This window comes from Dicentrarchus labrax, unplaced genomic scaffold (assembly GCF_905237075.1).
Source record: "Dicentrarchus labrax unplaced genomic scaffold, dlabrax2021, whole genome shotgun sequence".
NCBI classification, from domain to species: domain Eukaryota; kingdom Metazoa; phylum Chordata; class Actinopteri; family Moronidae; genus Dicentrarchus; species Dicentrarchus labrax.
Window position 1 is genome coordinate 27,144,787 of NW_026136720.1, and position 26,059 is coordinate 27,170,845.

The window sequence follows — 26,059 nt, forward strand, 5'->3', positions numbered from 1 at the left end:
GGAATAACTGATAAACTGTACAATGAACACAAACAGGGAACACAATAACTGCAGGAAACCAGAGATTTGGATGAATTATGAGCAGATTATTTGAATATTGATTTAATTATATTTTTGGGATGTTTTATTAAAATGTTCCGTCTGCATTATGTTGTTTTTTTTAAACAATCATACATCTTAATAGGCTTCCTTTTTTTTTGATAAATTCATTTTTTTCCCACCCTTATTGTTCTATTAGGTCTTTGGTTGTTACTTTGTGTACTTTTCATAATTATGACTTTTATCTCATTAATTGGATTTAACATAAAAAATAAATATTATCAAGGCTTTCATCTTATTTCTTTATTTTACTGGCGGAAATTTCAATTCAATTCAATTCAATTTTATTTGTATAATGCCAAATTATAACAGAAGTTATCTCAGGACACTTTTCAAATAGAGCAGGTCTAGACCGAACTCTTTATAACATTATTTACAGAGACCCAACAGTACCACCATGAGCAAGCACTTGGCGACAAGGGCAAGGAAAAACTGCCTGTTAAAAGGCAGAAACCTAGGACAGATCCTCCGGCTCTAGGTGGGTGGTCGTCTGTCTCGACCAGTTGGGGTGAGAGAGAGAGAGAGAGAGAGAGAGAGAGAGAGAGTTGAGACAGAGATGCACTTTCTCCTACAATGTACAAAATTAAATAATACTAGAAAAAGTTCAGCTCTTTGGTTCCAGATTTCAAAGAGCTGAACGACCTCTCCAAATTAAAAATACTCCTCTGAGAAGGAGAGCGGGCACACCTTGCTGCCCAGTATGTATTAACATGCCACAACCTGAGGGACAGTGAGTGATTGAGGCACACACACACACACACACACACACACACACACACACACACACACACACACACACACACACACACACACACACACTGTATATAACTAATATAATGTTCATAATGTATATATCTTTGATTTATTGTATTGTACTTTGATGCTTTGCTTTGGCAATATTGTTTTAAAAAAACTTTCATGCCAATAAAGTCCGTTTTGAATTTGAAATATTTTTTAGAGAGAGAGAAATGGGCTTCCATATTTGTCATTGTACTTCTACTTCAATAGAATGTAAAGTTGATGTTTAAAAAAGTACCGTCTACATATATACAAATGAAATGAAATGTTCCAGGATTCCAGGACGTTTCTGAAAACTATTGTGAAAGATTTGGGCCGGAAGTCTCCCTGTTGTTGCTCCTGCTGGCAGAACACGGAAGTTAGAAAGTGGCTGTGCCTGACAACATGGAGGAGCCCATACATTTAACAGTTTTAAACAGATCCAAAGTGGAAATGTTGAGGTTGGTGGTGAGTCAGCGTCTAATGGCGGCCGCGGAGGAGATATTTGGCGTGTTTGAGAGAACCATAGTGGAGTACGAAGAGGAACTTTCTCTTTCAAAGCGGGAGAACGAGCGACAGCGCAGACTACTGGACAACATTCTGAATCCTGAAGTTCGCTTACACAGAGCAGGTTAGTGTTCAAACGGCGGCTCGCTACACGTTCTTTTATACCTTCAGATAGAAAACAAGCTAGCAAGCTGGTGGCACTTTAGTCCCGCAGCCAGACTCTCAACACTTCAGCTGTGGCCGCGCTGCAGACAGACAGACAGACAGACAGACAGACAGTGGCGTTACAGAACGCTCCATAGAGCTGTGCTGCTCACACTGCACTACTTTCTGTACTCAGGAGTCTCACAGTCGTCACTATTGGGATAACTTAAAGCTGCAGTGTATCATTTTTGTAAAAATAACTTTTTTCTTTGCTGAAGCTTTCACTATATCCTGACAGTAGAACATGAGACAGATACTCTGTGAAACAATCTGGTTCCTCCTAGGCCTGAAGTGTATTGTGAATTCTTGCCTTTGTGCTAGAACGAGCCAGAGGAACATGACTTCTTGACTAAGTAAATATTTTCAAAAAGTTTCACATTATAATGATTTACAGACTTTTTAGACCATTATAATCATTGTAATGTGTATAATTACATTTGTGGATATGAGCTTCTATAGAGCTCTTAGAGCATTTTCTAGTATCTAGTTATCATTATGGATTTCCCATGTTTTTAGTCTGTTCACACTGATAAAAGTATAATAATTTAGAAAATAGTGCAGTTGCACCGTTATTGTGCATTCACACCTGGATAATACTACAGTTCCCAGAATACTAGAGGAAGCAAAGCAAACTACTGTTTTAGTAAAGAAGTCAGGCAATTATTTTTTCCATCTTTCTTTGACCAACTGTGATCTGACTGTGTGTGTGTGCGCAGTCAGACGTCATGAGTCTGTGAACTGTTAAAGTGAAAGTAGTTTGTTAACGATGCCTGGCTGAGGGTTGGGGGTGTGCAGCGTGTCCCTGCAGCTCTTCCTCTAACAGCTCACTGTGGCTGCTCCATTACACCTGGACATATTTCTAACTGATCTGCTGTCTGAAAAAAATCTGAAAATGTCTGTTTTCTTGTTTTGTAGATGCAGTTTTGTTAAAGATAACAGCAGTGTCAAGCTAACAGACAAACACATTTGCATTTCCTGTCACTCAGCATTTTTTCAGACACAAAGTTGAACCCGTTTTGAAATCCTAAAATATTCAGGGCTTTTGAGAAAACATTTGGGACTGGAGCCCCAGAAGCCACACATCACTCGGTTAATTTATAAAATTCCAATTGTGTCTACAGTTGTAGTTTGTGGTCATTTTGGGACTCGGTTTGTATTGATATTAATGCAGAAACATTTTTACAGATGAGTCCTGCGCCTCCTGCACACTCTGCAGGCATGACCTGTTGCCTAGACCAAGCGTGGAAAATGGCATTTGCAAGAATCTACTGGGCCTTGTTGTTTTCATTCAGGCCCGGTGGATTCTAGTAAATACTGTTAGGAGCACTAGGAGGAGCCAGAGGAACCTGATTGTTTTTGCAGATCATCTGTCTCGTGTACTACTGTCAGGATATAGTGAAAGTTTCAGTGAATATGACAAAAAGTTATTTATTAGGTATTAGTTACCTACTGCAGCTTTAAAGCAGCTAAAACCACTTGGAAAATGTTAGAGAATGTAAACCGTAAATAAAGTGTAACTTTTGCAATCTGACAACATCGCCATAGTGGAAATCAGGCAATTCTGATGCTCTGCCGCACTCTAGTGTCCCCCCTTCTCACATACACACACTTTGCAGCTTTAATGTTGCATGGCACCAGTTACCACGTGACGGCAAAGTGGCAGAGAAACACGAATGACTGCTGTACGGGTGTGTTTGAGCTCACCTTCTGCAATAATGTTTGTTTTTTCAGTATTATCTGCAGATGTTCAGCAGGACCCAGAGCCCCTGCACATTAAAGAGGAGCAGGAGCAACCCTGGAGCAGCCAGGAGGGAGAGCAGCTTCAAGGAGCCATCCCTGTGAAGAGTGACGACGATGAAGAGAACGCTCCGACCTCGCAGCTTCATCTGTCACAAACGGAACAGAACAGAGAGCCTCCAGCCAGCTGCTCAGATCAACAGATGGACACTATGTGTGACGGAGAGGACCGTGGAGGATCAGAACCAATCAGGAGCTTAGATCTAGATAGTAAGACACAAGCTAATAATGATGAGACTCCGGACTCTTCCCAACAAGCTGGCAACATCGATGATTTGAAACAGAGCAGGGAACATCAGTCAGATTTAAACGCTGTGATATCGAAGCAGACCCAGACAGGTGTATCTGTCAGTCAACCAGCCAATGGCGACAGGACTTCAGACTCCTCTGAGCCTGAGACTGAAAACGATGACGGGAAGGAGACAGGTATAGCTCAGTCAGAAGGTGATAAAGACTACAACACTGGCAAGAAATCTCTTAACTGCTCTGAATGTGGTAAAACATTTGACCCTGACAACCATGTGCAGAGCCACGCAAGTCCTTCGGGTGACAAACCACCCGTTTGTTCATTTTGTGTCGGAAGGTCACATGTAGTCACACTTAGGAGGAAAGGACATAAAATCTTCAGATGTTCCATCTGTAACAGACAATTTGTCTACAAATGCGATGCTGTGAGACATATCAGGATTCACACAGGCGAGAAACCCTTCAGCTGTTCAGTCTGCGGTAAAAGATTCACACAGAGCACGGGTCTCATCTCACACATGAGGATCCACACAGGAGAAAAGCCACACAGATGCCCGCTCTGTCCGAAACGGTTCATCAGGACCGGAGTCCTGGCCAGACACATGAGAGTTCACACAGGAGAAAAACCTTACAGCTGCTCTGTGTGCAACACGACTTTTAGCCTAAGCCAGTCGTTGTTAAAACACATGAGGATCCACACGGGAGAGAAACCATTCAGCTGCCCAGTCTGTGATAAGAAATTTACACAAAAAGGACATTTGACACAACACATGACAGTCCACACGGGTAAGAAGTCCTTCAGCTGCCCTGTTTGTGGTAGAAATTTCACCAGACAGTCACGTGTGAAAAACCATAAGTGTGTTCCTGAGAGCAGCATCAGTAAATAAAAGTGCAGAGCTGCAACCTCCCACTTTTCTTACCGCTGTGCAAGAGGGATTGAGTGGTTGAGGTAGGAACAACATGAATCAGACTCACCTGCACTAAACGCAGAACACTGCTCTTTGTGATAAACTGGTTTCAGTTGCTGTAACTTGAAAATTTCAGTTTAACTTTTCCAAAGTGAGCCACCTGTAGCTTTATGTATCACAGCATCTGCTGGCAGTGGCGTGTCGCAAAGAGAAAATCACCCTTATTTATTTTTTATGGGATTCTCTTGTCAAGGCATTGTAGTTGACGGTGTGTGAAGCGCATCAAAATACTTGTTAAAGGGTATCTGGTACTTTTCAACCTGGACCTTCATCATGTTTCTGTGTCAAAGGCTACGTTCACACTGCAAGCCTTAGTGCTCAATCCAGATTTATTGCTCAACTAAAATTTTTTTTGTATGGCTGTTCAAATGGCCCATATTAGATAACAGTTGACCTGAAGTGAATTGCCCATAAAGATTGCTTCTTTGTGATCGCTAGCTGCTGCGATCTCACTCACTAACTTGGACACAAAAAATAATGTCTAGGTTGAAAAAATACTGCTACCTCTACCTTAATGGTGAGTTCAATGTGTACTGCAGGCGTCGGTAAACAACGCGTCAGTGGAGTGGAGTCTTACTGCAGCCATCCTCAAGAGCAACAGAGAGGGAAGCAAAGACGAGGTAGAGGAAGAAAAAGTTGCAAGAGAGCAGCACATGGCTTAGGAGCAACAATAAGCACTTGAAATCTCAGCACAGGCCAAAAGGCAGCTGAAAAGCTCTTACATTTGTATTGTTGGCTTATGTATCAGTTATCTTTCCAATTTATTGTTAATGTCATATAACAGTGAAATATGCTAACTTGTCGGGCTGCCCCCAACTAAAGACTTGAATAGTCGACACACTCGTCGCACATTTATATTATTACATTTTAAATTTTTTTTTTTAACAGCAGCCTGTTAAATGCGTAAAAAACGGTAATGAGTCTATGTGACTGAACATTTAGTTCAATTATTTCAACACTGTACAACATCACACTAGTGTCGTTCAAAACACAGAAAAAATTACTTCCAACTTCACTAAAACAAGTACTGGCGGACTTATCGATATGATGGATGATGGATAACATTAACAGTTACTTATTAATTACCTCGCTACAAACTGGCTCCTCTCCTGAACCTACTATGTCTTCATCGTCCCTGGAGGCAGAGTCCTGGTCAGAGCCGCTCTAAATCACCTGCCCTCCATAAGTCTTGTAGGTGAGCTTGTTTCTGTTGCTCGCTCACCTGGCTCATTTGCGCACTAGATAGTATCTAGTGCTCACTAGATACGATCTTGTTAGCACTAGATCCGTATCTAGTGCGCACTAGATAGTATCTAGTACTATCTTGTGGGCACTAGATAAGGATGGAGTGTTGTGGCAAATCAGCACATGGCTCATTTAAATATTAAAATTAGCCGTGTGTTAATAGGTCACAACACGAAAATGTAACCAATGAAATTACTTATTTTGACACACATTTTAAGCCAATAAGTATTAAACTAACAAGGTAATGTGTCAAAAGGTGGACTGTTTTTGTTATTTTCTCAAAAGGAGGACAAATGAGTGTCCGGCTGCAGGACAGGGCATTTAAATGCGGACTGTAACAAAAAAGGTTACAGATTAATTTACATTTATTTTTTAGTTACAGACAAATTAGTTTAATACCCATTTGAATATTAAAATTAGCCATGTGTTGATTCGCCACAATATGGATAGTATCTAGTGCGCCTGTAGTCTGATACTATCTGGTGACACTGATAAAAAAGAAACGTTTCTTTTTTTTTTTTTTTCCCATGTCCCTTTAGTGGCTCCGTACTTATGCTAGTACTGTAAACAACAAACAACAGTTCTAAGTAGCTAATGGCAGCTAGTACAGTTGGTAGATACAACAGTGTGCCAGTAGGTGTGTTTCTGTGAAAGGGAAAAGGTCTGTGTTGCAACAATCCCGTCATTCTTTTGTCCCAGTGACAAAGTGCAGCTCCCAAGTAGAATTTGAGGGACTATGCAACTGATGAACAGTGGGTTAAGTATTCTCATCGACGTATGCTTTACTCAGCTACAAGGGGGCAGCCCTATTTGTTGGTTTAGAAATTTGCATTTATAAGGATTTTATATATATATATACTATATATGTAATATATAAATGAATACATAACTGTAAGGAACCTGATTGTTTCACAGATTATCTGTCTCATGTACTGCTCAGGATATAGTGAAAATTTCAGTGAATATGACAAAAAGTTATTTTTATAAAAATGACCTACTGCAGCTTTAATACCACCAAATAATACAATAAAGTGGTCAGGTTGGGAACCAAGAGGTTTATGCATATTCCTTGTTGCATTTGGTGTTGCTTGAAATATGGCCGATGCCTTTTGATTGCAGCTGTAGTTCAAACACAAGTTCAAACACTAATGTGCTTTACCATGGCATTTTTGAAGCAGCCGTGCCTGTAGCAACGCGTCTGTTTGTGATCGCACGCTAAGGTTGTTTCATTTTACAAATTCAGCAAGCAGCTTGGACGAGGCACTGTCTGTTGTGCTTTTACTCTGTTGATCATGGGTGTTCATTCCTGACTGAGTAATTATTTTAGTTTATAAGTAGAAGTATAAATTATTATTATATTTTCCTGTGTTTTAACTGAATAAAAAGTCAAGGCCGTACTGGTGCCATCGTTCTCCTGCCTGAAGCCTCAAAAAGCTTATTTTGTCAAGTATGTTTGATTGAGGCAGGATTACAAAATGTAGGACATGAGAATACAGTGCACATTTTACTGAAGAAAAGCAAAGCTAATACAACAGATAGTATCAACATAATTTAAATCTTAAAATATACTCTTAACACCAACCCTACCTCCCTTCTGCTCAGTGAGTAGTATACAATAATAAAGCTTGCAGTGGACAAATAGTTTTTTTAAAAAAGCAGTGAAAAGCGTAATGGCCAGTAGAGTACACGAGCAGTGTACACTATGGGTTGTTTCTCAGGTATATTAAAAGTGGGAACTTCCTTCTTCATCCAGAATGTCAGGATTAATTGTTATGCTGTAAAATCACCATAAGAGAGGAGGAAGTTGCTGCTGTGCTCTTGATAATACAGATATGGCATCTGAAACTCCCAGCACAATGAACACAGGATCAGGTTTGAAAAATGCCTAAAAAACAAGGGGGCTGGGTAGAAACCAAAGAATCTGCAACCTCTGTAATGACAATCGTTTAGGAGATGAGAGAGATCATATTGAGTTTGAATGTTAAGCATAATGAATTATAGAGAAATACGTTTGCCAAAGTATTATTTAAACTGCCCATTTTAACAATCATCAACAATCAGATAAGTTATTAGTAAACTATGCCTTTTTCAATGTGTGTTTAAGTAACATTTGTTGTACTTTAGCCGTGCTGTGTGCTGTCATTTTGTTAATACTGTATATTCTGTTTATGCTCCATGTGATCATGGTCCTTCTAAAGAAAGGAAGAAAGTTGTAAAGAGATGAAATGAACATAAGACTGTACACAAAATAATATGTACTATGCTATGTATTATGCTATTGCCTGACGTTATGGCTCTGCAGCATTATTAAAGTTCTGGGGAACAGAAAAGAGTTCACTGTCCCTGAGGGGTTCTGACATCATCAGCTATCTGCCATATTGGGTTCACGCTCTGGACACAGTGGAGCCCTTTGGAATTACTGAAGAACTGCATTTGTTTCCTCTAATTTGGCACACATGATGGTTGTTTGTACTTGCATTCTTTGTACTTTTGTCTTTGTAACTTTAAAAGAGCTCTGTGTTATTTTGCCTTTTTTCTGACCTGGTTTAGGAGTGCAGATGCTGATTTTGGTAACTCCGGGCCTCAGATTCATGATCCAATATTCTCTTCAACCAATTATCCAATCACAGTGAATTGCTCTAGGATGATCATGTTGTTTGCCACATGTCTTTGTCCATTTTGATTCTGATGAAGACACAGTAGTGTTAAACATTAGTCTGTTTGGACAATTAAAGGCTGTGAATTAATCAGTGTGTTCTACTGCCTGATATATCTTCAGAATCAGGTTTATTGCCAAGTAGGTTTTCACATACAAAGAATTAGCCGTGGTATATTTGTGCATAAATAAACAAAGACAAATATGAATAAAGATGAAATAGAGGCAATACGTACAATATTACTGTTATTTCAGTAAACAAATTAAGCACTGTACAGTTTGTGCAGGAATGTGCAAAATATTGTTTAGAGAATGTGCAAGTAGCAGCATCGTGCATAAAGGGTATCTGCAATGTGCAAGATCAAATCTAAGAAATGTGCATTAATGTATCACATAAATTCAAAGAATCAGTGTCAGTGGGGGTCCCGGGCCTTGTTTATGAGGCCAGATGCAGATGGGAAAAAACTGTTCTTGTTGCATTGGGTGAGCTGTTCTGTCTTTACCATGAACACACTGTAGTTATTTTGACTCAGTTCCAATCTCCACATTGACAGACTTTGAGGCGAGTTCCCAGTAACTTTGTGAGGGCTTAGGGCTGTCACACTGTCAAATTGTCAAATGCACGAGGGCTCTCTGGCAGACATTTTGAGCCATTTATCCACACTTTCCGTAAGTCTGCATTTCTCAGACTTTGCCTGAGGGAAACACCCACAGTTCATAGCACTGTGACATTAGACACAGGGATACGAGACGAGGCGCTGAAGTGGTAAAAGAACTGTAAACAGACATTGGAGGAGTACCCAGAAAAAGCAAGTTTACATGTAAGTGTGTGTGATGTCTGACAAAAATGAGTAAAATGATCATTTGACTTGTCGTTCGCTCTGTGAGGCACTCAAATCTGGCAGTCGGCCCCTTAAGAGCCTTGGCTGCATAGGTGCTGGAAGTAGAACCTAAAATTTGGCATAATACATTGTCTTTTGTAAAAATGTTTAAACTTATAATGATACCTTTTCTTTTTTTTAAAGTAGTCAAATTTGAAAATAAATACAAATGTAAATAAATCAGGTAACAAATCCTAAACAGATAGGGTAAATCCTGCTGATTTATAAATAAATACTAATAGTATATCAATACTAATAATATACACATGTTGGCAATACAACAGGGTGCCCGAATGAATAAAACGCTTCATGTGTTTTAGAAGAACACACACTGTAGTCCCACTGAGACAACCTGGATTTCATCGCTGTACACACCCCGGAAGCTCCTGTCTACTCACCGATTCGTTCCCGGTTAGCGCTGCAGTTCAACCCACTTCTGTTCATCCGTCTATTGGTTTTTGAGCAGAGAGCAGAGAAAAAAATATTTGTATATATATTTATACCTACTACCTGAACAAAAAAATTATTTTTCATTTTTGTGACCCTGGGATTGGGAGGTTATTAAGTGGAAATATCGAAATATATAACTTTTGATTTTGTGCTGTTTGTTTGGTTCTTGTGGCTTGAATATATATTATGTCATTCAGTGTGAAGGGTGTACATTTTGATTTGCGTGCATCCTTGTGTGAAGTTTGATGTATTTATTTTTGACACTAAGAACAAAACCATAGATTGAATAGAAGGACTGAGTGTTACAATCCCTTTAAGCTGCAGTAGGTAATTTTTACAGAAATCATTTTTGTCATATTTTCATATATATATATATATATATATATATATCTATATTCTCACAGCAGTACATGAGACACATAATCTAACATACAGTTATTTTTAAAATAACTTTTAAATAATTTTTAAATTAAGTATTTGCACTTCAGTTGACTGAGTAGGGTTGTTGGAGATGACCATTAAATGATGTTGCTACCATTACAACACATCTTCAGCTATGTACCTTGACATATCTGCGTGCCATTTATCACAAGACACCCTCAGCAGATGGAGGCCCACCGCAGGCTGATCAGACCTGGGTGTCTCGAAACAAACAAAACTAAACCTGAATGACAATCTTAAATGCCAGGAAATGCCAAATAAAACAAATTAAATCAAACTGTATACTGTCCTGCTGCTGGACAAATGTGGATTACTCCACCGCTTGAAATAGTCCCCTACAAATATTAGCATTTCAGTCAAATTATTTTATTATAAAGAGACAAATAGACTTTTTTGAGATGAATTAGACCTGCACAGAATTGATCATCGGTGATCAATGCACAATGCATGCTGGTTACATTTGTTAACAACTCAATGCCAACTAGCTCTGATGGTGTGCACATGTGGACAATGATAACCTCAAGAGATCAAGGTGGCAACCTTTAGAGCCAGGCATCACAGTTGCTCTCCACCGACTGAGAGACCCAGGGCATGATGGGAAATGTCAGGCTGTCACCTGATCTAAGAGCTGATTGGCTCTTATTTTTGACAACAAACACTTGTTTTGTGTGGACGGAATGGAGGTTTAATCTGTTGACAAACAGATCTTGTGTGGTTGATAATAATAATAATGTTTATTTATATATCTGAACGTGCTCTGCACAGTACAGGCAGCCTGCAGATGATCCAACAGGATGCAAACATTTCTGTAACTTCCTGTGTATTCCTTGAAGGCTGCTGGAAACTGTCTGACTGACTGCAGCTTTTTTTCACCTCCTCCTGCATCCACTTTCCAGGGGAGGCGCAATTCAACTCCAACGAGCCTAAAATCATCGTTGGGTTTAGTCTTCACATGGGATTTGTTAACAAGGAGAAAATTACCACAAGTCTTATCTTTTAAAGTCTTATTCCTGTGTGCCCAGTGTGTAGGATGTAGGTTGCAGATTGCCACTCCCTTGTTTCATTGGAGAAAAGAAAAGAACAAGTTCAGCAACAACAACAAAACATTTTTTTTATAAAGTAAATAAATAAAGTAAATAAATAAAGAAAATGTGGTGAAGATTTTGTACTTCTGGCAGTAATTTGTGACAGGCTCAGTAAATACCCCATTTACACCAACTTTTTTGAGTCACATTTTTATTATTATTTCTTCTTATACAAATGTATAAATCGTATGCACATTTAGAGAGTTGTGTACACTTAGCAAATCTGAGCATGCATGATTTTTGTACACATTCACCAAGGATAAGCATCTCCAGCACTGAGGCCCAATACATTAAAGATACGAAGCAACTACCGATGGGCTAGGATATGATTCTCCCCTGTTGCAATGCAGTGTGATTTGACACAATTTGAAGGAATATGATGATTGATGCTATTTAATAGGTTACAGATAGTTTGCTTTTATTTATTTGGTTCCTCTTAAAGCTGCAGTAGGTAACTTTTGTAAAAATAACTTTTCATATTCGCTGAAACTTTCACTATATCCTGACAGTAGTACATGAAACAGATAATCTGTGAAAAAATCAGGTTCCTCTGGCTCCTCCTAGTGCTCCTAATGACACTTGCAAGAATCCACCGGGCCTGAACGAAAGAAACCAATCAGAGCCAAGAAAGATAGTAGTTTACTAAATCTCATTCCCAGGCCATCAAATACAGACGCTTTGGGACTGGGAATGAGAATTGACTCATGACTCATTGGAGCACATTGCAAAAAGGGGCGGGGCTTAAGAAGGGTCAATTGTACTAGGTGCACAGTTTTTGATTGGGGTCCTACCATCCCTAGTGTACACATACAGATTTGTGTTTCAAATGCTTGAAACCTTTGCAAAGTTTGTCGCACGTATGGGTTGAGATAGAGTTTCACAATATCTGGCCCCATGCACACCTCATCAGCCAGCTGCTCTCCCAGTTGTTGGAATGTTCTGAACAAGAACAAAAACACAGAGTTTAGGTTGGCCTGAGCAAGCAGGCTGCTAGCAAGCTTGGATTTGCTATCCAAAAGTGAACTAAGAATTCATTGCTACTAGCATTAGAGGCTTTTAGTGCTGTTGGTGTGCAGTCCGGAACGTGGGTGAGCTGCTGTGCTGTTGTTGTTGTCGCTCCTGCTGCAGTTCTCCTTGCACCCTGTAGACAATCTGTAACTGCTCTCAAGGATATGGATCTTGCCTTGCTCCTCTTTCATGAAGAGATCCACCAAGAGAATCTTCTCCTTGTGGATCTGGAGGCTGATGTCTTTAGGGATGTCTGGAATCAGCCAGTCCACAATGTCGCTCATCAGCATCACAACATTCTGGTAAAGATAAATGGAATGGAATCATGTAATCTTTGTTAGTTTTCTCCAATTCATTATAAAATAAGCCATGAATAAGCCCTAAGCTGGCACATGGCACACAGGTGGATAAACTGTGTCACAACCCTCCTCAAAAATCTGAATTTGATTCATTCTGTCCAGTAACATATCAGGAAGAGCCACACGATTAATTCATTTTATCGCTTTCAAGTTAACGGAGGGCTAAAACCAGAAGTTAGCGGCTCGGCCAGTGGACGTCTCTGAGTGTGTGGGAGAGTTGATGAAGGCTTTTTCTCTGCAGTGATTAAGGGAGGCTCAACAGTTTGTGTGTGGTATTATCACCGTTTTTTGTTTTCGCTAATTACTTTGTAAGTGGTACAACGGGATAATGTTTAATCTCAGTACCTGCTTGTACTAATCACCTGCACCCACCCTCCTCCTGCCTGATGGGTCTGTGACTCCTTTAACTGTCGACTTTTAGCTGAAAAGTCTCCAGTTAGACTGTAAAACCAAAGTTCATTTAACCTAAAAAAAAATTTGAATTGTTGTCTCTTCAGCCTTGCCTCTCTGGGACGATGTGACGTCACATGCTTTTGTGGTGGTGACTTGCCATCCCGTGTGGTTGGCTTCTCAATAGCACAATATGTATTGTGGTTAGGGTGACAGCCCTAACTTGATCGGTCTGATAGCAACTGAGATCATATCATTAAAAATTATATGGGAGGACATGCACTTATTTCTACAAAATATTTTGAGGCTGTAATACGCCCCATTCAAATTTCCGGTTTGCACCTTTGGCGGTTAAGGCCTCACCACTTTTACAAATGTAATTACAATAAGAGTAATAATCACAGCGCCGTGTGCTGATTTGGTGACCAGTAGCTCCTTCAATCTTTGCTACATTTATTGTGACACACCATGTATCTTTTCATCATACTATTATTACTATTATTATTATCATACTAATACATCATATCTTTACTTTACTGGAAAGTGTGTCTTCTGCCTCTCTGCTGTAACACAGCCATCTGCTGGTTACTCCTTATTGAGTTAGGAGACTTTTGGAGAGTTCTTATTTAAAGGACCAGTGTGTAGGATTTAGTGGCGTCAAGTGGTGTAGTTGCAGATGCTTGCTAGATGTCCCAACTCCCTTGCTTCACCCTCCCCTTCCAACACGAAGGAGAAACTATTTTGGCTGTGAAACATAGCCTACAAAAAACTCAAACCCCCTATCTAGAGCCAAGGGTACTGTAGAAACATGGTGGACTCTATGGAAGGAGACTTTGAGTTTTACATACCAAAATAGAATAAAATAAAGGTGTGTGATAATTTCTTACAATTTCTCATAAATTTATATTAACTGTTTTTGCTACTTCTCTGGATGATTCACCTTACCTGGAACACAATGACGAAGGCCAGTCGAACAGCCAGCACTGCCCAGAATTCCTTTGAGATCTCATATGGAGTGCTTGACCAAGGAGGTTCTCTATAGTCCTTATACCTTATGAGACAAAAATAAAACAATTTGATTCTGACACAAGTTGATAATTCACAAACTTTCTTCTTGACAACTGACTCATCTGCTATTCCGAGATGCAGGTGCCATAAAAAAAAGGGGGAAAAAATAAATATTCTTTTTATGAGTGTAACCCCATGACCCAGAGTTCAACAGAAACGTCAGTACTATATGGTACTGGGTGACGTGTTATGTTATGAGTGTCATTGTGTTAAGAGATAGGAAACAGTGTATAAACTCTAGCTCTATGTTCTATATGTAGTTGATTCAATCAGTAATCTATAATCATTAAACAGTGTATAAACTCTAGAGCTATGTTCTATATGTAGTTGAGTTCAATCAGTAATCTATAATCATTAAACCAAGTGTATAAACTCTAGCTCTATGTTGTATATTTAGTTGAGTTGTGTACTGACATTTTATCCCAAATGTTTCCAACAATGTTCAAACTCACCGGTCGCCTGTCAATGGCGTCATATCCCCTTTGTGCCTGCGTCAGCGTTTTGGTTGTCTGTCAGAAGCTGTCATACATTGACTTTTTATCCAGTCTGAAGCCACATTTTTACCATCCACTGTTAAGAGCTTGGTTGTCTTATTTTTTATTTTTTAACTATATATTCATATATTTATTTATATTTAATATAACTATTTAATACGGGCCGGATGGACTGCATTGATATACCGGTTTTCTACCTGAACGGACAACTCCGTTCAGTGCTTTGCCCAAGGACACATATGAACCAGCCGGACCACCAACCCACAGACTAGAGGGCGACCCACTCTACCTCCTGAGCCACAGCCCCAAGATGATCAAATCTGGATTTTGTCTGAAGGAGATCTTTGGTATGACAAGTGTATATGGGCCCAAAGTCACAAGCTATTTAAGGCTTTTGAAATGCAGACAGCATTTGTTAGGTGTTAGTGGTTTTTGGTATATTTTTGGCAAGGGCTAAATAATTAGCTAATTATTAATCTCCAGTCTTATCCTAATGAAAGGGTAATATTGGAGTTATTTATAGCTGCTCAGGGTCTTTGAACACAGTAACATTGCATTCTGAGAGCAGCAGGTTGGGAAAATCACATCTGAGATGAGTGTCCTCACAACCTCACAGTAAACACTTTCTGTTTCATGAAGAATGACAGAGGCCATGCATTGTCTCAACAGTGGTCTCATTTGAGTGATTGTAGCAAGTAACTAGGGTTGAGAAAGTATCATCGGAGTAAAATGTGTCAATATCTGTAGGCCTACTCAAAAATATAGAAACTTTTATTTAAAAAGCTAAACTGTAAATAGTCCTCTTGTGATCAAAAACATCCATCTGAAGCTCAGTCCTGAAGCTGTTCTGTGAATGGTTTTAAATATAGCAACTTCTGATCAATCCAAAGGTTGATCCCCGCCCACTTTCAGGTTAAGCGCAACCCATGTACGGTTTAAGCTCTGCCCATTCCGAGTACGGACAGGAATACAGATAATTTTTTGGTTGAACAGATACAGATAATGGTGTACTCGCTCATCCCTACAAGTTACACATCCCCAGATTGGTTTCCCACCTGCAGATCTCAACGTGGTAGCCAAGGTGAAGCGGATCCATCGGTTCTTTGCCATCCTGGAAGTGGCTGACATTAAAATAGGACAGCGTGTGGTTGACAAATCCATGCATGGAGCCATCAGGGCTGTACATGTACTGGTAGACCATCCGGGGAATAAAGTCTGAAGTGAAGGAGATGACAAATGCCTGTAGGAATTATGGTTGGGAGAGATTAGGGACAGAAATGGGAGTTAGACTAATGTAATTTTGCTGAAGAGACAACAGTTCAACATCATTTAGGTTAAATTAACTTATCTGGTTTTATAGTGTAACTGGAGCAAATTTTGCATGTTTAAAGCTGCAGTAGGTAATTTTTATAAAAATATCTTTTGTGATATTTGCTGAAACTTTCACTGTATCCTGACAGTAGTACATGAGACAGATAATCTGTGAAAAATCAGGTCCCCCTGGCTCCTCCTAGTGCTCCCAATGGCATTTGCAAGAATCTATGTCACAAATTTCAGCTTTCAGGGTGTTATAGTATAGTAGTGTAGTATTCATATCCATATTTGGTGAACAAATATGTGTTTCTTGGCCCATTTTATGCTTGGGGGTGGGTAGAAAAAAGTTCTGCACATGGATGTAAATGGATGTAAATTAAAGCTGAACTGTGATCTGAATGTGAGTCCAGAGCCCAAAACAGGTCTGAATACCAACAGACCACACAGTTCATACATAAATGAAAACATTCATGTTTTACTTACATTAATGATGACGGCAACCTTTGCGACCCCTCTTAGTAGGTTGTACCATATACCTGTAAACATAACAACATGGATCAACTCTGCTGGATTTTACAGGTAAGATTTATTTTTTTCTACACTGAACTGAACTTTACAGCAGCAAATTTCAAAAAGATCTCACTGTATTTCTTTAGTATTTTTATATTTTCAACTACAGCTGTTGAATATAACCTACCAATGTCTTTGGCTCTTGCTGCCACTGGTCTTCGCAACTCGGTCACAAATTTCTTGGCATCAAGACGTATTTCGATGATGTTGTTGAGCAGAGCAAAGAGAGGAGCAAGGGGGAAGGATGCCACGAACAGTGTAACAAAACCAAACTGGATGACTGGACACAGAAGAAGACAGAAGAATATATGAGCAAGTCTTCACTACTTACTGTCAGCTTTATATCTGTAATTATACCATGGTCTGAGTGAATATACTTGATTGCCCCGCCCTGATTTTTTTCACCTGTGTTTAGTTATCCTACCATCACCAGTGTAATTCGATTTGATTGTTTTGGACTATTGCTTTGTGGTTTTGTAAGTTTATGTTTGCAATGAAATCATCTTAACTGCAGCTGATCTGCCTTCAATTCTCATTCTCAGTCCCAAAGCGTCTGTATTTGATGCCCTGGGAATGAGACTCAGTAAACCACTATCTTACTTGGTTCTGATTGGTTGTTTTCATTCGGGGCCCGTGGGATTCTTGCAAAAGCCATTAGGATCACTAGGAAAGCCAGAGGAACCTTTTTTTCACAGATTATCTGTCTCAAGTTCTACTGTCAAGATATAGTGAAAATTTCAGCAAATATGTCAAAAAGTTATTTTTTATGAGAATTATGTACTGCAGCTTTACGTTTCTAGCTCAGATTGTGGATTTCTCCTCTTTATAGCACCACCACAACACAAGATGGATCTATTGTACATAATCTGGCCCTGTTGTTCTTTAATTGTATTTTTCCAATGAATTTGCATTCATGAATTTACTTTGTGATAAGAGTGACTGTGGGAAGGTCCTTAATATGGTAGTATTATTTGCATAAGTAAACAGAGTTGAATGTAATCAATATGATCAGATAGATTAAGATTTGTTTTATTGTATTAAGACCACATAAAATCATACTTTATATTTTTAAGTAGTGTGTGTGTAGGCATATTGTGTGTGTGTGGTACTGACTCATTTCCATATATTCAGGTGTTAATCCAGCAAATGGTTCCAAGAAGTGGTCTGTTTCATATCTCTGCAGCTTCTTCTGTCTCTCCTCTTCTTGAAAAGCCCCTTGCTTTGACCGAATGTAGCGAATCAGCTTCTTCAGTTTGCTGCGGAACATGCACACACACAGACATACAATATACACATGAAATGTGAATACAGAGGCATGCACACCGTTTCTCTTTCTCTTTTAGCTAGTGCACAGCTGCCCAAAGCTGGCCCCCTGTAAGGCTCAATTTGGCCCATCTGATGTTTCTAGTGAAAAACAAATTAAAAACACATTTAAAAAATACTGTTAATTGCTATTTATGCTGCTTTATTTTTTGGGAGGTAAAACTGCTATGTGATCACATTATATTATTTTTTTATTTATTTTATTTTTGTAATGTTCAATTATTGGGACCTGTAGCTTTTGCTTAACAATACAATGGCCCACCATTATGTTTCAGTTCAGTTAGGACCATTTTTGTTCAAAATAACTTTTATTTCCAAAGCAGAATGTTACATTTGGCGGTATGGCTCTGTTCTGGGACGTCCTTGCCCTTCGATGTGCCTACGTGGAAAACCTTAAGGCAGGGAGAGCACACATCCCTGCCCTTCCATGTGCATACATGGAAAAGTTTAGGACAAGGAGAGCGGCAGCAGAGACCCCCCATGGCACAGAACAGAGCAAGCATCAATGGAAATCAGAAAATGACATTGATTAATTAGATACAACATAAAAAGGAGGAGCTGGGGTGGAGGTGGGTTGCAAAACAGCTTGTAGAGGAAGCAGCAAAGATAGGCAGGCTAAAGCAGCTTAAATAAGGCGCCATGAATGATATTTGCCAATTGGATGCTTGAAGGAATCAGCTGAGCCGTCAGCTGACTGCGTGTTTACAATTAGCTGTGATCAGCTGATGTAGCTGGAATTAAAAGCTGAGCTTGACTTCGTGGCCTGCCTGAACTATCGCTATGCTTAATTTTTGGCCCTCCAAGCAAGGGGCCAAAGCAGACTTTTTGGACTGGGGTGGCACAAGAAGGGGCATTGAATAATGCATATAGCATTAAGTATGTGTCTCAGCTGTCCAGTCAAAACTGTTTACTGACCCCAGTATGCAGAAATGTTCAAATACACTAGGCAAAAATAACACCTTTATATCACATGCAAAAAACTGCAAGCATGAGATTAGCATAAAGGGGGCATGTCTGCAACGGGGAGACTCGTAGGTACTCATAGAATCCATTTTCATTCAGATATCTTGAGGTCAGAGGTCAAGGGATCCCTTTGAAAATGGCCATCCTAGTTTTCAATCGCCAAAATTTCGTTTTTTTAACTTTTAAGCATTATGTACACAATTTAAAGTGTTGCATACTTACGGTATTCCAATCTCAAAAAGATTGTTCTGAATTAGCTGCTTTCCCAACATGGTGATACTCAGCTGGATACATAGTTCCATCAAACAGCCTCCATGAGCACACTGTAAAACAGTCCAAAACACAGTCCACAAGTAGGCCTGAAGCAAAATGACTACAAATATGTAAGGGTTTAAAGCTCTACTAATCAGCATGAGTAGCCTACTAATGACAGCATCTGGGACTAAAGAATAGCACTTTCTGTCAGTTTTCTTTCGTTACAGGTGTCAAGGAATAACACCTTCCAATCCAATTTGTGTTCATATGTGTACTTGATGTGTAGGTTGATTGTCAGTGCATTATGGTGAACATACCAGTACTAGATGTCAGGTGAGGTAGTAGTCATTGTTACAGTAGGACACTCTTATGTCCAGTGTGTAACATTTAGGAAACTGAATATAATATTCATAGGTATGTTTTCATTAATGTATAATCGCCTGAATATAGGAATTGCTGTGTTTTCATTAGAATGAACCATTTTCATCTACAGAGGTTGTGTGTGTTCTTCTACAGAGACTGCCATGTTGAACCGCCATGTTTCTACACTAGCCCAGAATGGGCACACCCAAAACTGGCTCTAGATAGGGCCTTTAGTGAACCACCACCGTAGTTTCTCCTACACACTTCACAGCCTGTTCTTATTCCCAGGTAGAAACAAACAGTGTTCAGTTAGTTGCAATATGCAACTTCGCAGCTAGATGTCACTAAATCCTACACACTGGACCTTTTAATATGGTGTGCAGTGCATCCCTCAAATGGTACCTAGACACTGGCAAGGAGTTTGGCTGTTTGAATAGTAATACTACCAACACACGCGGGCACTTGGCAAAGTGTGTCAGGGCAGAACACCTTGTGCGCCTGTGGAGCAGGTCTGTGTAGCCCCAGCAGGCGATCGAATGTGATAAACTGGAAAAAATTGATTAAAGCAGAAGTTGAGCTCTAGATGAACTCTCAGCCTCATTTCAAAGAGGTGGATAAACTGAGTTTACTTGGGTTGTCTACTCACAACGCCCCTGCTCCGTAGCTTTCTCACAGTCCAACAGCTGACTAGCTAGCTAAACTATTTACTGGCATAGTAAACGGCATCAAAACTGGAAGGAACTCTTTCCAGAGAACCATGACAACATTACATCGCGGCCCAATACTTGAGTGTGTAGATATGGTCCTAAGTTTGGGAACATACTGTGAATTCCACACCCAGGTACAACTTATCTCAGGTTCTCATGGATCCTGGTGGAGCCTCCTACCATGGTCCTGCTTGACTGCCATTGCTAATATCACTGATAGTATTGTTATTATTATTATTATTATTAATAGAAAACCCCAAATTCAGTATCTCAGAAAATTTAAATATCACGTAATACCCCTATATGCTCTCAACACTTGTTTGGGGCTCCTTTTGCATGAATTACTGCATCATACAGCAGCTGGGCATGGAGGCGATCAGCCAGTGGCACTGCTGAGCTGTTATGGAAGCCCATGTTGCTTTGATAATGGCCTTCAGCTCGTCTGCATTGTTTGGTCTGGTGTCTCTCATCTTCCTCTTTACGATACACCATAGATTCTTAATGGGGTTCAGGTCAGTCAAGCACAGTAAGACCATAGTCATTAAACCAGGTATTGGTACTTTTGGCAGTGTGGGCAGGTCCCCAATGAAAAATGAAATCAGGATCTCCATAAATCTTGTCAGCAAAAGGAAGCATAAAGTGCTCTAAAATTTCCTGGTAGATGGCTGCATTAATTATGGACCTGATGAAACACAGTGAACCAACACCAGCAGATGACATGGCTCCCCAAATCATCACTGACTGTGGAAACTTCACACTGGACTAAAAGCAACTTTGATTCTGTGCCTTTCCACTCTTCCTCCAGACTCTGGGACCATGATTTCCAAATGAAATGCAACTTTACTTTCATCTGAAAAGGGAACTTTGGACCACTGAGCAACAGTCCTTTTTCTCCTTAGCCCAGGTAAGACGCTTCTGACACTGTCTCTGGTTCAAGAGGACAGTTGTAGCCCATGTCCTGGATACATCTGTGTGTGGTGGCTATGATGCACTGACTCCAACCTCATTCCACTCCTTTTGAATCTCCCCCATTCTTGAACAGCCGTTGCTTCACAATCCTTTCAAATCTGCGGTTCTCCCTGCTGCTTGTGCACCTTTTTCTACCACACTTTTTCCTTTTCACTCAACTTTCTATGAATATGCTTGGATACAGCACTCTGAACAGCCAGCTTCTTGAGCAATGACCTTTTGTGGCTTACCCTCCTTGTGGAGATGATTGTCTTCTGGACAACTGTCAAGTCAGCAGTCTTCCCCATGATTGTGTAGCGTACTGAATCAGACTTAGAGACCATTTTAAGGCTCAGGAAACCTTTGCAGGTGTTTTGAGTTAATTAGCTGATTAGAGTGGGACATTGTGAGTCTACAATATTGAACTATTACTAATATTTTTCTGAAATACTGAATTTTGGGTTTTCATTAGCTGTAAGCCATAATCATCAAAATCAATTTAAATATTTCACTATGTGTGTTATGAATCTATATAATACATGAGTTTTACTTTTTGAATTGAATTAGTGAAATCAGTGAACTTTCCCATGATATTCTAATTTATTGAGATGTACCTGTATTCCACAATCTTAATTTACAAGATGACACTGGGGCAAGTTCCACTTGCTGAAGTCTGAAAATGGTGCTCCCACTACATTGACCCAACAACTTGGTTGTAGAGTAGTAGGCTAGACATTTTTGACTAACCACCAACTAAATTCTGCAAAGGCATAAAAAAAAAGATATTGGGGTCTGTCCGAGTTTTCTGCCTCTTCAAATGAAGTTTTTCTATGCCGCCGTCGCCAAGTGCTTGCTCATGGTGGTACTGTTGGGTCTCTGTAAATAATCCTATAAGGAGTTCGGTCTAGACCTGCTCTATTTGAAAAGTGTCCTGAGATAACTTCTTTTATGAATCGGCACTATACAAATAAAATTTTATTGAATTGAATTGAATTAATTGGGTCACTAATGGGAAATGAGAGCATGGGCTAAGAGTGGGCAACAGAAAAGAAATGGAGCCCATCTGGGTTGCTGAATGTCCAGTTATGCCCCACCTAACACCCAATGTAATCCTGCATAAAGCCCACATGGACAATTGACATTATGGAACACACGGACAATCACATACCGCACATAGAAAAAAATGCTGGCTAGGTATTAGTCCGCAACTGTCAGTAGAAAGGACTTATCTGTTCATTTTAGCAGCAATAAATGTATGTTTTATGAAAAATGTTCATCTATATGATAATATAAACACTATAAAATACAAAAGCTTTGGGTTTAAATATTTTTTTTTTGCCAAATGTGTTCACCAAGGTAAGAGTGAACAATGTAAATGTCAACAAAGTGGGTTACAAGGGTGATTATTTTTGTTGTGAGCATGTAAAAAGCAACTCAGCTCTAATGCCAGTGTGTGGTTACCGAATATTCTACTTGCAGATCATTTGTAAAAGTGTAAACTTACCTCTTCCATTCTGTAGGATTCAAACACATACAGGTAGCTGCCTGGCCTGCCTACCAGTCTACAAGGGGCACATTCATGAAAAGATTAAAAGCAGATATACAATGTGTTCTTTATCTTAAAAGATTTATTTATCTTTTTGACACTTATTAAAAATATATAAGAGTGGTCAAAGATATTATAATGCAAAGCAATGCAGTCCCTCCAGTCAGTTGCAAGTGTATTCTTCGCAACCATGAAATTTTGTCCAGTTCCTTCAACCTTACTGCAAATTTGACCTATCATTGTAGTTTTCTGCAGAAAACGTTGAGCCATATGTCACCGTCCTTGTTTCTAGTTGTGATGATGCAGACCATGTACGCCTCACACTTACTATCCAAACTGTGATTTTATTCTCACTGGAACAAGTTGCCGTTGCCAAAACTGCAACCATTTTAGAAATGTTCACTTTCTCCTGCAGTTTATTTACAAATAAATGCCAAGAAACGTCACAACAAGCATCGCCATTTTTGCTTTTAAATCAGGCATTTTAGTCCGCAACAATCCCAAAAAAGCCTGCAAAAACCTGGAGGGACTGAGTAAATGACAAACCAAGTGACTCAAATGACAATAAAATAAAGATACTAACCTCCCCCTGAAGAAAGCAATGTAGATGATGGGGCTGAAAGCATTGACAAACTTGAGAATGAAGGTCTTGAAGATGAGTCGTTCCTCAAAACTCTTGTCTGTTTTAGGAACCTCTAAAATGAACAGAGAACTTGCTTTGATTTATTTGCTATTTGCAATAAAAAAACAGGCACTAATTTTACTTCTGAACACATTCTTATTCATAGAAACAAAGTGTTTGAACGGCCTTTCAGAGTTTTGTGAACCTCCATAGCGTCTTTTGTCCCAGCGGCATTGAACTCTGCAGACCCCTGGGGCCAGAAGCATAAAACTCTGTGTATACTTAGGTGTGATCTGTGTACAGTCTTTTCATTATATTTATAAAACCTCAAGTACGTCTGTTCCCACGTGTTTTTCCTTCATCCTGAAATTGTACGCACCTGCACAAGCCTTCTGACTATTCCCATGATTTACTATTAATGGCTTGAAACACACGTTTAGCATTTAGCATTTAGAGTTTTGAGGAGAAATGGTGGAAGCATTGAAGAAGCAAATGAAGAAGCACAATTTTACGGAATGTTAACTGGAGGTAATGGTGGATCAAACTGATAAAATAAAACATATTAAATAAAGTAAGGTGAATGGCAGAAGTTAACAGAGGCAGTGAACACCTCAGACCTTGGAGGAGTGGCCTCATCTAAATACTTGTTCCTTCCTAAATTGTGCAATAGCAACATCTTCCAGCAGCACCAAAGCAGCCTCTGTATCATTTGGCACACGGCTACAGCCTTTATATAGTGGTGCTTTAACAAGCTGTTAATTGGTCACTCCCACCTGAAGATGTAGGTTATTCTTATTCCTCAATATTACAGGACAATAATGGCAGATCATATATTTATATAGAACATAGATAGAACGAAATTAAGGTTTGTCAAAAAGGTTGTTAATCACACACACATCCCTATGTTAGTTAAGTTTTTATTTAAACTACAGATTGCATCCAAACACAATGCAGTGAAAGACACAAAGCTCTAAATAAAGTGTCACCCAAATTCACACTTTTTTCCGGAGTTGGGCCAAAGCGCACCCAACCACCTCAAAGTTGGTTGAAGTGACGTCTCACCAACCACAGCTGCTGCTTCATAATAAAAGCTGTTAAATAACAAAAAAAAAACGGCAACTTTTATTGTTAATAATTTATAAGAAATAAAATCACCAGAGCTATGTTAGCAGCTATTCTGCACTAGAAACAGTCTACATTCTACAGGGAGGTAGGTGGGCGTGTTTATTTGTGCTTTAAAATGTAACTGCTGTGAAACAATCGCAAAATAACGTTTTAATTTGATTCGCAAATTTGTTCGTTTGTTTGTACGCCGCTCCCTCTCTTCATTAAATCTTGGGCTCTCTTGACCATATCGGCTCCAAGCCAGCAAATGTCTATGGAACAATGCTAAATGAATCCACTTTCAAATGGGTCAGCTTTTAGATTTCAACATGTGTCAAAGTTTGTTCCCAAGAGCTACAATATAATATTTTGAATTTGCGACCGCTTTGACTCATGGGTATTGTAGTATTTATAACCAACTACAATAAAATTATCCAGGGAACTCCTGGGCATCTCTGTGTTGAGGATATATGATTAAAATAAATGTATAAATATTTAAATTGAAATGCGAATTTTTTGTCCGGAAAACAATTAATCCCAACTAAACTATTTTAGAGTAGTGGCGCACTTCATGTAACAGGCTAGTTTACAGATGTCAAACTAGTGATGTTGCTACTTTGCAGGTGGTTTCCTTCTTTCCTACCAAAAGAAGGTAGATCTCAAATGAATGAGTTTCAGTTTGTAACTTATTTACAAAATTTTAATTTTTAACATATAATTATTAACAGATAATAAAGGATTCAGATTTGTTAAGCAGGTTTTGTACTGATTAAGATTGGATTGGAATTTACCAAGCACAGTGAGCCATCGTGCCACAGCTCCGTACACCTCATCCAGTATGAGGATGACCACCAGGTTGATAATGGCCGCGGTAGTTTTAACCGTCAGTTGCACATGGTTCCGTGTGATCGGATTGGAGCTCATATGAAGGGCGGCTTTGGTGGAGATCCGATAGAGGATCACGCCAAACACAATGGCAAACGTAACACCAATCTATAAATGAAAAGGTTTGCAGGATAACAAACAGTTAGGGAAAATAAATAATAATTCCACAACCTTTCCATGAATCATCAGTAATGTAGAGTATATATAGAGAATCAGGTTCTACTTACCATTAACAGCATCATGACAATGTTTGTCATGTAGGCAGGGAGGCGGTCTCGACATGTGAGCTTTTCCATCTAAAAATCAATAAATAAAGACATACTCTATAACTGCATCAAGCAGATTTTGTAAAGAGGACTGAGGTTGTTCAGACTAGAATTCTGACGTGTAATCTGTGAAGTGTTGAACAGCACAAGGACAGTTACAGCAGAAACATGTCAGTTTGGCAGATTTTTCACCATAAAATGTCCAAGGAGTAACACAGCTTGAATTTCAATAGAACTGAATATAAATCAAAACGGACAGCTGTTCCCTGAATTTCTACACTACTAGCATTTTGTTGAGCTTGTTAAGCTGAGAATTCAGGGCCCTGACAGTCAACAAAAGCGAAGTTCAATCATGTGTCTGGAGCCGTAATATGGCTTAAGAGTAAAAAACACCCAAACAATTCTGCTGAAAACCTATGTATATGAGTATGTAATAGTGTTATTGATCGATTCATGTCCAAATATTATTATATATTGAATTCTAAATATGCATACAAACCTCCCTCTACTGATTGAGA

At 39.3% G+C, this 26,059-nt stretch overlaps 2 protein-coding genes across 3 annotated transcripts in view; one reads left to right on the forward strand and one right to left on the reverse strand.

Moving 5' to 3' along the window:
- Positions 1–1,238: 1,238 nt before the first annotated feature.
- LOC127353733 (zinc finger protein 184-like) lies at positions 1,239–5,212 on the forward strand. Its single transcript, XM_051383241.1, has 2 exons — positions 1,239–1,507; positions 3,319–5,212. The coding sequence occupies exons 1-2, from the start codon at positions 1,282–1,284 to the stop codon at positions 4,515–4,517; spliced, it is 1,425 nt and encodes a 474-aa protein (XP_051239201.1). The 5' UTR covers positions 1,239–1,281; the 3' UTR covers positions 4,518–5,212.
- Positions 5,213–11,490: 6,278 nt separating this feature from the next.
- LOC127353686 (anoctamin-1) overlaps positions 11,491–26,059 on the reverse strand; it is a 43,756-nt gene continuing 29,187 nt past the window's right edge. For both annotated transcript variants that reach the window (XM_051383159.1, XM_051383158.1), the window contains 11 exons: positions 25,503–25,571; positions 25,182–25,383; positions 23,248–23,359; positions 22,623–22,680; positions 19,068–19,168; positions 17,673–17,815; positions 16,687–16,839; positions 16,473–16,525; positions 15,731–15,915; positions 14,059–14,164; positions 11,491–12,663 (listed from right to left, as the gene is read on the reverse strand). In XM_051383159.1, coding sequence (XP_051239119.1) covers positions 12,403–12,663; positions 14,059–14,164; positions 15,731–15,915; positions 16,473–16,525; positions 16,687–16,839; positions 17,673–17,815; positions 19,068–19,168; positions 22,623–22,680; positions 23,248–23,359; positions 25,182–25,383; positions 25,503–25,571 — 1,443 coding nt within the window. In that variant the 3' untranslated portion in view covers positions 11,491–12,402. The remainder of the gene's footprint in view (positions 12,664–14,058; positions 14,165–15,730; positions 15,916–16,472; positions 16,526–16,686; positions 16,840–17,672; positions 17,816–19,067; positions 19,169–22,622; positions 22,681–23,247; positions 23,360–25,181; positions 25,384–25,502; positions 25,572–26,059) is intronic.

What these genes read in the sequence shown, in the direction of transcription:
- LOC127353733 (XM_051383241.1), top strand. Translation starts at nt 1,282, where the DNA reads ATGGAGGAGCCCATACATTTAACAGTTTTAAACAGATCCAAAGTGGAA. An exon ending in AGTTCGCTTACACAGAGCAG is followed by an intron (nt 1,508 to 3,318) that starts GTTAGTGTTCAA and finishes TTGTTTTTTCAG; the next exon opens with TATTATCTGCAGATGTTCAG.